This window comes from Anarrhichthys ocellatus, unplaced genomic scaffold, assembly GCF_004355925.1.
Source record: "Anarrhichthys ocellatus isolate YVR2014 unplaced genomic scaffold, GSC_Weel_1.0 scaffold18, whole genome shotgun sequence".
Classification (NCBI taxonomy): domain Eukaryota; kingdom Metazoa; phylum Chordata; class Actinopteri; order Perciformes; family Anarhichadidae; genus Anarrhichthys; species Anarrhichthys ocellatus.
The window spans coordinates 6,405,125-6,418,403 of NW_022280048.1; the positions used below are offsets into that span (position 1 = coordinate 6,405,125).

The window sequence follows — 13,279 nt, forward strand, 5'->3', positions numbered from 1 at the left end:
GTGTGTGTGTGTGTGTGTGTGTGTGTGTGTGTGTGTGTGTGTGTGTGGCGAGAAATGCAGAAATGAAACGGGGGGGGAAGTTGGGTTGAATTTAATTAAGGTTAATATGATCGACCATAGTTGGATGTTGTTGTGCGGGTTCATTTTTGCTGAGGCAGTGTGTTCTGTGGGCATCCAGGATGCATTGTGTCTCTGAGCACCAACCTTTGACTGGTGATGCTCCACAGTGCTCTCACTCCACTACCTCCTTACACCTGCCAGTCTCTACCTTAAAACCCCCAGAAGTGTTTCATCGTTTCCAAACCTTCCCCGTTTATTGTTGTAATCCTCAAGATTTCAGTCCTGGTTGATTTGGTGACACCTGTGGTTGCCATGGTAACAACAAGTGTGGTTCAATGCCACTGCTTGAGCAAATCATCTGTCAGAAGTACAACGGGAGAGATGTATTTGTTTTCCAGCGCAATCCAACTTACTCCCCTTGTTTTAAAGGCAGCCAATAATAATTATAATCGCATTTCATGCTGCGAGTGGTTTTCCACACAATAGCAGGGCAAATGCCGATAATGACACGTCTTAGTGTTTTGTGGATGCATCTTTGATGAACGATGATTAATACATTGTTTCCTGTGCTTGCTTCACAATAACACAGCCTCTCAGTGGTAGTAGGTAGTAATTGGTACAGTCCTGATATGGTGCTGACAGAGTGAACGGTAAACATTGAGGCCCATATTGACGAGACACAATTGCGCTGGATTGATCCGCTGTTTGTTTGTTTGTTTATTTATTTTGCAGGGACAATGCACACCAATCAACAGTTGTACTGTAAGTGAGCCAGAGTTAGCCAGAGAGGCTAATTTTCATCTGCTGTCCCCGGCCAGATGTTTGAAGGCAGCCTAAAATTACAAAATTTCAACTGGAAATGGAATTAAAATTCAAAGACAAACAGACAGCAACCTATAGACAAAACCAATACACATATAAGCAAAGAAAAGTGTACGACACTAGAGCAGAGCAGACATAACAGGCTGCAGCATGCGTCAGGCAGAACAAACCCACCTACAGTACAAGCACATATATAACACTGAGGCACATAACATACACATCAAAATGGAACAAATAGCAACACTGTGAATCCCTCATGCTTAGGAAGACAATCTGAATCCTGCCTGGGAGTGGTGGACTCCGCCACGACCAATCAAAACTAATATATAGCGAGGAGGTTGCTAAATGTATCTATTTCTAGTGAGTGCATGGTATAAACATTTGTACCATGTTTGTTTTTGCGATAACTTTAAGTGTTGTAGGATCTCGGAGGTAATGCATGTCATTTTCCTTTTCCTACTCTTTATTTATTTTTTTGTCACCCCGTTGACTCCCGCCATTTTCCCATCATGGGAGCTGTCCTTTGGTCCAGCCGCAGGATCAATACCAGGGGACCGAGGCAATCCAGTCTAGTAATGACTCTAGAAAATCAGCGCAGAGAGGGACCTTAACTAATGCTCACTCACACACACAACCAGTCTGTTCATACAGGAGAACCATTTCTATTCCCCCTCTCCACATTCAAATGCATGATACAGAGAGAGAATGGATGCGTAACAAGTAGACAGGTTGTGTGTATGTATGTGTGTGTGTGTGTATGTATGTATATGTATATGTATATGTATATTTATATATATATATACGGTGTATATATATGGTTTCCATGCTCATATGCATGCATTATGTATGTCGTTTATGGTACTATCTGCCTTCCCTGATGGATGGAGGTCTGTTCCAAGGCAGACTGATGGGCTCTCTGTGTGCTCTCATATGTCTGTGCAGTCAAGTGTGTTTGCTGAGGAGTCGCCCTTTTTATAAGCCTCTGTTTATGGGCTCTGAGAGGCCGCCGCTTGCCAATAATTGGCGTCTGGATTGCTCTCTAAGTATTTGGCGAGTCAGACGGGACCGGCTCGGTCCAGCGGCGCTCTGGAAAGGTCGCTGCTGATTCGGCCGGAGATGAAAGCATACGGGGGGGAAGGGGAAGGGGAGGATGATTAAGATGAGAATTAGATTGTTGCAATAGCGAAACTGGAAAGAAGAATGAAATATGCAAAGTAAGAAGGTATGAATTGAAGGCCAGAACTTAAGGAAAGGGCACAAGGAAAGACTAATTATAGAAAGGAATTTGGACAAGATAGGAGAATAAGGAGGAAGAAAAGAGGTAAAGAGTGAAATGGTAGAAATAAAGTTTGTTGAAGAAGAAATGGAAGAAGAATGATGACTGTGGAATGAAAGGTTCAAAATGTGAGCAAAAAATTTGGATTTTTAAAAAAAAGGAAGTGAGTTAAGGATGTAAAAATTATATAAAGCTGGAAGGAGAAGAGGAAAGATTAATGAAAGTAAGAACAATAAAAGGGAAGTGCAGGAGGTAAAGGATACAGAGTTGAACAAAAGAAGTATCCCAAATCCCAAATTGAGGTGTTAGAATCTGTATAGCATATGACACCCTTAAGAATATCTCTGCCTGTGAGAGGGATGAGTGAGTTTAAGATGTCCTCATGCTGACTAACGTTGTCTTGTCTCTCCGTCCTCTCTTCTCCTCCCCACCCTTTCCTTCTGACTAGTGATCCTGAGTCCTTTCGGTCTGAACGGGACACTGACTGGTCAGTCATTCAAGATGTCAGACCCGCCCACCCAGAAGCTGATTGAGGAGTGGAACCAGTTCTATCCCATCAGCCCCAGTGCCAAGCATGGCGTGTCGGAGGACAAAGCGGAGGACATGGATTGGGAGGATGAGTCTCTAGCCTCTGTGGAGGTCCTCGTAGGTCAGTTTTTGCAATATGATTTGAGATGAATCTTTGGTGAGGTGACCTGTTTTAAATGTAGAGGCCACTGCGTTGGTTTTGACTGCTTTGGTGTCGTGAACATCTCGCCTCTGCATGTGCAGGTGGTGTGCGGATGGTGTACCCTGCCTGCCTTGTGCTGGTGCCCCAGTCAGACATCCCCGTTGTGGCCCCTGTGGGGTCCTCCCACTGCACTGCCGTCTACCCGGGTGGCCACCAAGTGCCTGCTTCCCAGCGAGAGCCCGCCATGTCTTTGGTGACCCTCACCCCTCCCACATCGCCTGAGGAGGCACAGACAGGTAGTGGTGTAAACACAGCGTCAATTTATAAAGACTATAAAGGGCCGGGGTTGCTTTTGATTTGATTCATCATTTAGAAATGTTGTCAAATGTCTGTTTAACCCTGCTCTTTGCCTCCCCCAGTGGACTCTCACTCGGCCCAGAAGTGGGTTAAAATGCCTTCATCGTCTGATGCGTTCAGCGTGGACAGAAAAAGTCACCACGGAGGCAAGATTCCACGCCGGCAAGCCAGTCAGGTAGTGGAGCGCGTCTGGCAAGAGTGCAATATCAACCGAGCCCAGAAGAAGTAAGTCTGTTTGTTCTTTTCTGGGGAAAGTAGCGCGGATTGATCAGCCGTGCTTCATATGAAAGTTGAACCCAAGCGATTGTCTTTGTGTATTGATCGGTGCTGCGGTAGATTAAACAGACTGAAAGAGTTCCCTGTATCTGGGAAAACATCAGAAAGTGAGCAGGGATTGAGAGTTTAAAAAGAAAACGAGGTGGGAGGGTTATGGTTTATGTAAATGAAGCACACAAGCACACAATTAAGATACCAAAACAACCTCCATAAGAACAGCTACTCGCCCTTCTTCCCACCTAATTGGTGCACTGTAAAATCATCAACAGTGTGTTCAAACCATTTGCTGAGTCTTTCATCTCGGTAGAGAGAACCAGCCAGCCTCTCCTGACGGTACTTGTTTTTTTTTACGAGCACTCACAAGTTATTGGTGTAACAAGGCGAGTAAAGAAGAGCGCGGCAGTGTTCAAGTGCTCTTCGAAAGTCTGACATTTAATTTTCAGTTAAAAACAATACAATTAACAGAACTACTTGAACTGGTTCAGGGTTCAACACTAGCCCAGATGCCAATGCCTGGTTAATTACATCGAAATTAACTTTGAATGAGGTGTGTGTTTCCCACTGGAGTGAAGCTGGTCAATACTTGAACATTTCCCTGAATTTAGTCTGTTTTATTTTTTCGTCTTTCACTGACCTGTGTGCCTGACAACCCTGTTGCCTTTCGGTGTAATTTTCCTACACCTACATCAGTCATATATATACTACATTGACTAGGTTTTCGATAATGTCCTATCATTCAAAAAATAAACCATCCAAAAGTTCCAGAGAAACCGACATGGAAATAGTAGTCTCTAGTAATTAAAGTAGGGGTTAGCTTGCAGTTTGTTTTGTCACATGGTCTCTTGTGTTATTCACCATCAGTGAATCTGACACATTGGGAGCAACCCGGGATCTGTTGCCCCTTGACCAAGCACAGAATGTCGGCTGGTGTTGGCTGCTGGGCTTGTCAGTCAAAATATTATTGCTGCAAGCGGGGCGATGAAATCAGCCTCAGCACCAAGCTCTTACCAATCACCACTGTATACCAAAGGAACGTCTGAAAGGGTCGTGCACCTTTTTTAGGATTTGTGTTTTGAAAAAAACGAGAAAAAAAGAGGATGAGTCTGTTCACATGACTAAAAAGCTGTGATACTGACAGACGAAAATAGCCATTTAAGAATTGTGTTTTTGTTTTTTTCCTTCCTTCCTCAGGCGAAAGTTCTCAGCCGCAACCAACGGTACCTGTGAGGAGGAGCGGGCTGAGAAAGCGGGAGCCTGGGATTTTGTGGAGCATTCACAGAGGTCATACTGCAGCTGTTCCAGGTCAGTCACTTACCATGTGGATATTGTACAGCATGTGCAGGTATTGCTCATACGTGTGCTCAAAGACATTTCAAAGAGGTACAGCACAGTCTATGGAGCTTTGAACACCGGCACAGAGGGACACAGTCAGCAAAATATCTGCCAGTTATATCCACGTCTAGTCTGACAAGCATATTATTCTTCATATTTTTCAATTCATCACTATTTTGTCTTAAGTGACAGCCTTGCCGGGGCTGAACCCTCTGCCGCGGCAGTGTATTTCTGTAAGTCAGACATTTCTATTCTTGCACTGATGGGAATAATGTGAGGGAGAAAGAATAGCTTGACCTCCGATGGAGCACTCGAGGGATGCTGCGGTGTAGAAAGGACCCCGCATGTTGCTCTTAGCGTTGACGAATTAGCTCAAAAGATATTGAATGACGTTTAAATGTCACGAGAGTCTGACACCTTACCGTTAATGATGTTCTTTGTTTGTTGTGCATGCTTCCAACTTCACACCTCTATTCAGCATGACTATTTTCTACATTCAGCCTCACACTTGCAAAAGCTTGATTTCAGCAGTATGTTTGTTTTTATTGTTCATCACATTTTGATTTAAATACTTTCTTTGAAGCTTTCTTTAATGACACGGCAAATCAGCTGTAACCTGCAGCCTTCAGTTGGGCCGCAACTAACTCATACTTGTTAATCTTTTATTTTTTATATATACATACATACATACTGTATATCTATCTATATATCGTTTTCTCCATTAATCGATTTGTTGTTCAGTCTATAAAAGGTGCCTGTACTGTCCAAAATCCAATAGATTGAAACACAGTTAAGATTCATGCTTAATGAGCAAGTACTATCTAAACAGTTTTTCCGTGTGATACCTTGCAAGTGTGGGCATACTTCCATTTGGGAATTTTTTTGCACAAGGCTTTTTTTCTTTCTGTCCCCACTGAGGGAGAGGAGAGCCGGCTTGGGCTGCAGAGTGGAATCGGGCCAGTCAGCTGGAGCATGCTAATTTGTTGGAAGCCACCCAGCACTTTGGCGACACAGATATGGGAAGCTGTGTGCGTTACCAGTTTTATTGGCCATTAGCTTTGTTTTGTAGATGGAAGCCTTCCGTGTGTCTGCTTCTCTCGACATCTAATTGTCAGCACACGCTAGGGCCCTGGCCATCAAAGAGACAAAGCTTCCTCATCAACACCCTAATGTACAACCGTGGCAGCAGGCTGAGCGCTGGCCCCGCGACGGAGAGGCTAAAGAAACACTGATGTTGACCCAGGAGATAGGCGGCGGCCGCGGTGGTGGTGTAAGAGGAGGTGGGCCAACTGGCTCGGTTTGTCAGGTGGTCTCAGGTGAGGTGGTCCACACGGCAACCAACAGATCCTGATGACCACGGCGAAGCCTTGTTATACTGTGTTCCAGTGTAATGTATCATCAGATCAGCCTCATTTGAACTAGCTGAATAGGCAGGAGAGCTAAGAATGAGGTATTTCTTTTCATCTGTCAGCACTTGGGTTATTTGCTTTATTGATTTTCTTTTTGGATGTTTTGTAAAAAGGTAAACAAACACATCCACATAGTGGATTAAATGTTGCAGACAGTCTCACACTCGTGCCAATTGATTGGAGATGAATACGTGGGGCTGTCACGTTGCAGGTGAGAGGATTAAGTTACTTGTTGTTTTCTAGACGAAGCAGATGTAAGGGGTTTAGAAGGAGATTTTGCACAAGCTGCACAAGATCGCTGCGTATCACGACAATGAAACATTCTCCTCATGTACTGTCTCTGTTGCCGTTTTTGCTTGGTGTCGCCGGTGCCTCATAGTCTCCCCATTTTTCCTGTTTGTCTTCTTCTCTGCAGATACAAGTCAGTGAAGCAACGAACAGGCAGCACCCCAGGCCAAACTCCGTCGGCGGGCCAGCCCTCCCAGACTCCTACCAAGCACAAAGCTGGGGGAGAGAAGCCAGAGAAAGGTGACAAGCTGCAGAAAAGACCCCAGACACCTTTCCATCATCGCAGCCTGACCAGCGACGACGCGTCAATAGATGCCGAGGCAACAGCTGGCCAAAGGTTAGCCATGAGGGGCCAGGACGGAGGAAGATTCCCTAGTATGCGCTCCACGGACGTGTCCGGCATCCAAAAAGCCCCCCAGCTCCACAGTGGGGGCGTCAGCGCTGGGTCGTCGGAACAGGTCAACTCTCCCCAACCCCCACCACTTAGCCCCCACCCCTGCGAGCGTGGCGAGGAGTCAGGGGAGGGCATGAAGAACCCTTCAACCCCCAACAGCCAACACTTTTACCAGCCGCCCCCGGAGCCCTGCCTGGTCGGGGTGAAGGGGGGCGGCGAGGAACCCGGAGGGCCAGAGGGCCTGAATCAGCACTTCCACTCCCATCACTCCCACTCCCACCACGGAGCTTCGACTTATTCTGAGCCCCTGGAGCCCACTGTGTATGTGGGCACGGCGGTCAACTTGGAGGACGGCGGCTCCCATGCGCCGTGGCGGTTATTTAACCTACCCCGCAGGAAAGAAGCCGAGATGCCCACACCACTGCTGCCATGGGACAAGCTGAGGGACGAGCCCTTAGCGTCACAGGACAACGTGGTGTCGGTCACAGAGTGAGTGACACCTGCCAATTTTTAGATCACATTTTCGATGACTTCTGTCACATACATAGACAGGGCGATAAAGGCTTCAGCCCTTCGCAGTTAGGCTTCCAAACCCTCCATTTCCCACCTTTACCTCTGTTAACAGAGAGGCCCACGTTAGAATAAAATGTTTTGACAGAGTAATCATGCAAAACCCTCTCTTTCTCATTCTCTTGCTATCAGATTCCCCCGCCTCACTCCCCCTCCCTCGTCCGTCAGCTTTAGAATGTTCAGTATATCACTTAGCTGCATACAGCATTTTAATCTCTTACTACGTGCCTTTTTGACATCATACGCCAGCTCTACTCATCGATTCCTTCACACACATACTGGACCTCGGAGAGAGGAAGTGTAATGATAGGGTTAGATGAAGATAAACCTGCTATTGTAAACCAGTTCGAGATGAAATGAGTACTGTCAGCTGGCATGGAGCATCAGTTTGGCAGACAGTGGAGGGAGACTTGCACCAAGAAGAAGCTGCTGGAAAGGTAGAGGATCGCAGACGGACAGAGCGAGGGGGGCTTGTCCAGTGTGAAGACAGGCAGAGTGACCAGTGGGGCGGCCAGAGTGGGAATTATTGGCGGGGTTATTCAATCCCTAGGGGCCAGCCGCTTGGGATGGCTATTCTAGTGAGCTGTAATCCCCCCAGCCACAACTCTGAATGGCGGCTAATCTCTGGCCCTGGCCACTGCGCACCATCACCTCACATCAGAGCTGGACAGGCATGACGAGAGGACAGAGGTGCAGGGGGATATAGGAGGCAGTGGAGGGGAGGGACGCATAAATTGGGTCAGAGCAGCCAGTGGTTTTCTTCATTTTCCCCTCCCTCCCTGTCCTGTTGCATAGAAGGAACAAGTAGTTCCCAGTCATAGCCACATAGGAGATTTAAATGAGCTGAGTGAGATATGTGTCAGTGCTGCAGTCACCAACGTCTCCATGAATCCGCTGGGAATGTAATTGTCTGACAACAAACATGATGCATCCAGTTCTGCTGCCTGACAGCTGTCAGAGTTGTTTGCAACCGCTGCCATTTCTGTTTCTGCAGATAAACGCGGTAGCAGCTCCGACACATGATAGCCGGCAACATGAGGCCAAAACAGAGCCGCTGAGGAAATGTTCCTGTTGGCCAATTTAAAAGCAAGAATCATCGTGAAGTAGTTGTTTCTAAACACAATTACAACTCTTCTTTGTATGATTTGGGAACTGATCAGACTGACATCTTACAATAAGAGATGCAATTATCTTTCTCTTTAATTATAATTGATAGCATACACAAACAATTTTATAACTTTTCTTTAATGGAAAATTCAATTGTATGTTTATACATATCAGACGAGTCGGATATAATTCTATACTGTGTATGTAGGCCTAGGTCAACTAGCCTATTTATTATCCATCTAACACTATTTATTTATACAAAAATATTCATGACTCAGTATTTATTTACTAGAATGTAAAGGTTGTGAGTATTGTATTAACTCCCACCTACTGACCGATGAGTGGGGGAGACCCCGCGCTGTTGGCAGTTAGTCTGAGCAGCATCATGGGAATATATATATAATATGATATATTTGAATATATGTTGTCTTGCTTTTTCACTGATGGTCTGAATAAGTCACCTAATTTGTCGCTGGTGTCTTTTTTTTTTTTTAGAACTAAAGTTGCAAATTCCTGTGGGAAAGTTGGCAACACAGTGGGTGTGAAAACAGTTATGTACTGTCTGTGCCCCTGTGTGTGAGACTTGAAAATCCACATGGTGTGTAAATTTGTCCGAAGAACAAATTGGATTTCATGAAACTGATTCAGTTTGGACCGATGCATATCGATTTCAAATGATCTGCAATATAGCTCGTCGAGTGTACATTGTGGAACTGCTGGGTGCTATCTGTTGCCTGTGAATTGTAAATCTCTGATGGTGGTCTCACACTACTGCAGAGTCCTCACACCTCTTGTGTTTCCTTCTTCCCAGGGTGATGTCCGCATCGAATTGGTCCCTTAAGGTGTCTGAAGAACGTGTCCAGATGTATCGAGCCAGGAGGAACCAGTACCTATCGGCTGCCATAACAGACGGAGATCACGAGCCGGAGGTGGACCCCTACGCCTTCGAGGAAGGAGATGTCAAGTTCACATTCTCCAACAAGAAGGATAAGGCGGGCGGGGAGCGGGAGCCAGGCAAGAAACATAAGGTAAGCCAAGCAGAGGGGTGAAGAATGTTTCTGAGCTGGAGTGTCACTCCTCAAAGCCTTGCAGTATCTAATGGATGTATTGTACCTCCTTGTTAAAATGATCCCTCGTGCTTATTGTTGCTCTGGACAAGAGTTATTACACGCTTTCCTACGTGTGTATGATCAACTACATGAAAACAGGTTTTGCCACTTGTTTCCATAAAAACAAACTGCAGGACAGTACCTCCCTGTATTGGCAAACCTTACCTTGGTACAACTCTCATTTAACTCCATCTCTGACAACATACTCAGATCTTTCATTGCACGCAGGTTTTGATGCACCCACATATTTTAAATGTTTGTCTGCTGCTGTTTGAACTCAGCTATGCCAACAAATAAGCCACGCACAATGCCGGTTCCCAGTTGGTTGCTCTCAATCCAGTTTGCAGCCACACCCCGTTGGATTTAATCAATAACATAAAGACAGTGACAAGTCTTGCTGAAAGGCAACATGGAGAGTAACTACTTCATTCACACCTTCCTCACTAGTTGCACGGGGTAAAAAAGGCACAAGAGGGCTGATTTTAAGATCTGTGAGCAGGCGAGGTAGAAAATCAGCCATCAGCATCCTCTGCGATACTAAACAGTACGGCTGCTTTCTGCATACATCCGCTTTCACTGCCTAAGTCTAACAGTACAGGAAGCTATCCCTGGATCTCTATTGTTGTTTGAGCCCAGAGGAACATCAAATAGTTTGCCTGTCCAATCTCCTTTTTAAGTTATGTTTTTTTCCTATTTGATCTGCCGCCTTCTTCCTCCTTCCCCTTCCCACCGTATTCATCTGCCTCTGGGGCTGTTGGCTCCGGCTCCAGACGAGGACCACCTGTTAGCCACGCAGCGCCCGCAGCGCTGAAAGGGAGATTTGATGAATGTGTGTTCATTCCTCGCCTGCATGTTTGCAGCAAGCCTCACAGAGCCTCGAGTCTATCCGCGGCAACAAAACCTGGCTCACTGAACCATTAAGCTGAAAAAGCACACTCAAATATTTCCCTTCTCCTCTGTCCCCCCGGTCTTTGCTGGAATATAAGGGTGAAGGCAGCTCTCAGTGGAGGGGGGAGTCCCAGAAGAGCAGTCTGTGCAGCGGAGCTGTTCCACTGTCTGCTTTATGTGGTGTGTGTGTGTGTAACTTTTTACTTGAGATACTTAACCTCCTGCCTGGCTGATGCAGAATAAAAACCTGGAGCACCAAGAGAATTTCCTCTTGATGAATTTAGTATATCAAGTTAAAGGTTTGAGATTCCAGCATTTATTCCGAAACCCTTTATGCAAGTGTGTTTACAGCTTGACAAGCCGTTGCTCAGCACACTCTTAAACCACTTACTGTGTCTCACTGCAGAGTACAGAAACCTAGCGTGAACCGTAAATGAGCATCTCCAGCGATCAGACCATAAAATCCTCTGTAAAGTTATTGACTCTGCCGCTGAGGGCCATGTGACACACGTGTTGAGCTGGAGGATCATCATATGCCACTGCACAGAAGTGGTACAACTAGTCAGAGCCTGCTGAATTATGAAGTGCTAGATGCGTGCTTGGGAGAAAAAAAAAGCCTCAGATAAATGAGGGAAGCAAGTGAGATGGAGGAAATGGGTGATTGGAGGCCTTCATGCAGGCAGCCTTGGAGTCGAACAAGCTTTTGCAATATATTAAGGCTCCACACGTGCACACTTCCCCACCCAAGGCCAGGTTATTGATAAGGGGTTAAGGCATCATTACCACCTATAGATTGTGGCCTTGGTGCAGATGTTGTGCGCTGCTGTGGATTGGTCCTTTAAGGGAGACGGATTAAAGCCTGCGTTACTCAGAGAAAAGCCCTGGAGCGCAATGAAATCAATGGCGGGGACATAACATTCCTGTTCCCCAGCTAGAACTGCTCAGCACACAGTGTTCACACAACCCGTCATAAGAGAGCACACAGACACGCACACGCACACACACACACACACACACACACAGAAGGCCAGCCCTCCCAGATATTGATGTCTGGGTGGGAGCCTAAGAGGCCATTCCTTGGATCATGATTTCACTCTGATCCACACTGGGAACCTCATTTGCCACAGCAGAGGCAAGCTGTCCCTTTTTTCTGTTCCTGTCCAATTTTCTCCTTTTATTATGGCTATTATTTATGATATGTTATCAGTATGTTTGCCTTGATTGGAGAAAGGAACCCCCTTTGATATTTTTGTGTTGTTCTGTTTTGTGATTAATCCCAACTCGGGTCCAGTCAAATGTATTCGTCTCGTTCTTAATCACAGTTGTGGGCTCAAAGGATTTCACACGCCCACATTTTAACACCGTAATGGAGCAGACTTTGCTCACTAACGGGTCCTCATTAAGCGCAAGAAAAAGCTTCATCGACATGGGACCGGTGTCATATTATTATAAACAATGTGTCTGTCTAGACCGTTCATTCGGAGCATTGTTTAATTAAATAATCACTGTGTGATGGATCCGTCTGGTTGCATGGGTTCGTGTGGTTTGTTTTCGTCACTCCTAACCTTTCCTGCCTTTCTTCTTCCTCACAGGGTGAAGATGAAGGAGCTGGTCCGTCAGATGGTAAGGAACCTGTGATGTCGATGTTTTTCTTCTTTCCTTTAATAATAACTATTTTACCAGAGATAAAAAAAAAAACTGGAAAATTCAGACACCAAATTAATTATTTACATTTGAAATAGTTTGCCGCCAAAAGAAGAATTTGATTATTAAAACTTACATTTAGTCAACATCTCTACATTGTTGCATGACGGGAGAATACTGTTTTTATACCCGTCAAATTTGAATCTGTGTTCCCGTCTAAAAATGTATAAATGACACTTGATCATTATTGAACCACAACGGTGCATTTGAGCTCTAAATATTTAGGGACCCAGTTTTTCTTCGGGCCCTCTGCAGGCTCCTCAGGGGTTACATTGAAGAGGTTCAAACTGTGATTTATCAGTCCATTGTATGTTCAGCTGATATGGGCTCATCCCGTTCCAATAGTGATAATCCAACACTAACCTTCTGAATTTTGAAGAAGAGCTTTGCCAAAGCAACACGTTGCCTATTAATATTCTAGCTTGTTATAAGCTGCATTGTTGTACACTTGCCACTGAAACAGGAAGCTTTTCATATTTAAATTCTGCACACACTTTGATGCTAAGCTTTCAGTGTCTTTTACCAATTACTGGTGAGTTCTGTTTTCCTCATGTAACTGTTATAATATAGTCATACTGCTACCCTCAGAAGACACCGACTGTGTGGCCAAAGGCTTGCTGCTCCTCGGTGTTCAGATCCGGGGACATTGCATCCTAAATTAAACTTTGGTTACTTTTTCAATTCAGTCTTTCAAAGCCCCCGTTTCATTGAGTTCTCAAGCCCCCAATATCTACTTGTTCATATTTAAGTGTTAACAGTCACCGTGTTTGTTCATGCAGATGCTCAGCGGGTGGCCGCTTCCAACCGCATGGCCTCCACCAGCCTGATCCACGAGACAGACCTGGTGGTGTCCATCAACGACCTGGACAACCTCTTCAATTCGGATGAGGATGATCTGGCGGTTAGTAGAGACCTTTTCTTCCAGTGCAATGAATATCTCATGACACAGAGCGTGTTCTGGCACAGTATTTGTGTGTGTGTGTGTGTGTGTGTGTGTGTGTGTGTGTGTGTGTGTGT

General features: G+C 45.5%; 1 protein-coding gene across 2 annotated transcripts in view; it reads left to right on the forward strand.

The window, feature by feature from the left end:
• Window positions 1–13,279, forward strand: part of med13a (mediator complex subunit 13a) — a 71,068-nt gene that overhangs the window by 39,719 nt on the left and 18,070 nt on the right. For both annotated transcript variants that reach the window (XM_031857436.1, XM_031857435.1), the window contains 8 exons: window positions 2,607–2,807; window positions 2,930–3,124; window positions 3,248–3,410; window positions 4,653–4,763; window positions 6,618–7,373; window positions 9,373–9,589; window positions 12,151–12,181; window positions 13,042–13,163. In XM_031857436.1, the coding sequence (XP_031713296.1) occupies window positions 2,607–2,807; window positions 2,930–3,124; window positions 3,248–3,410; window positions 4,653–4,763; window positions 6,618–7,373; window positions 9,373–9,589; window positions 12,151–12,181; window positions 13,042–13,163 (1,796 nt within the window). The remainder of the gene's footprint in view (window positions 1–2,606; window positions 2,808–2,929; window positions 3,125–3,247; window positions 3,411–4,652; window positions 4,764–6,617; window positions 7,374–9,372; window positions 9,590–12,150; window positions 12,182–13,041; window positions 13,164–13,279) is intronic.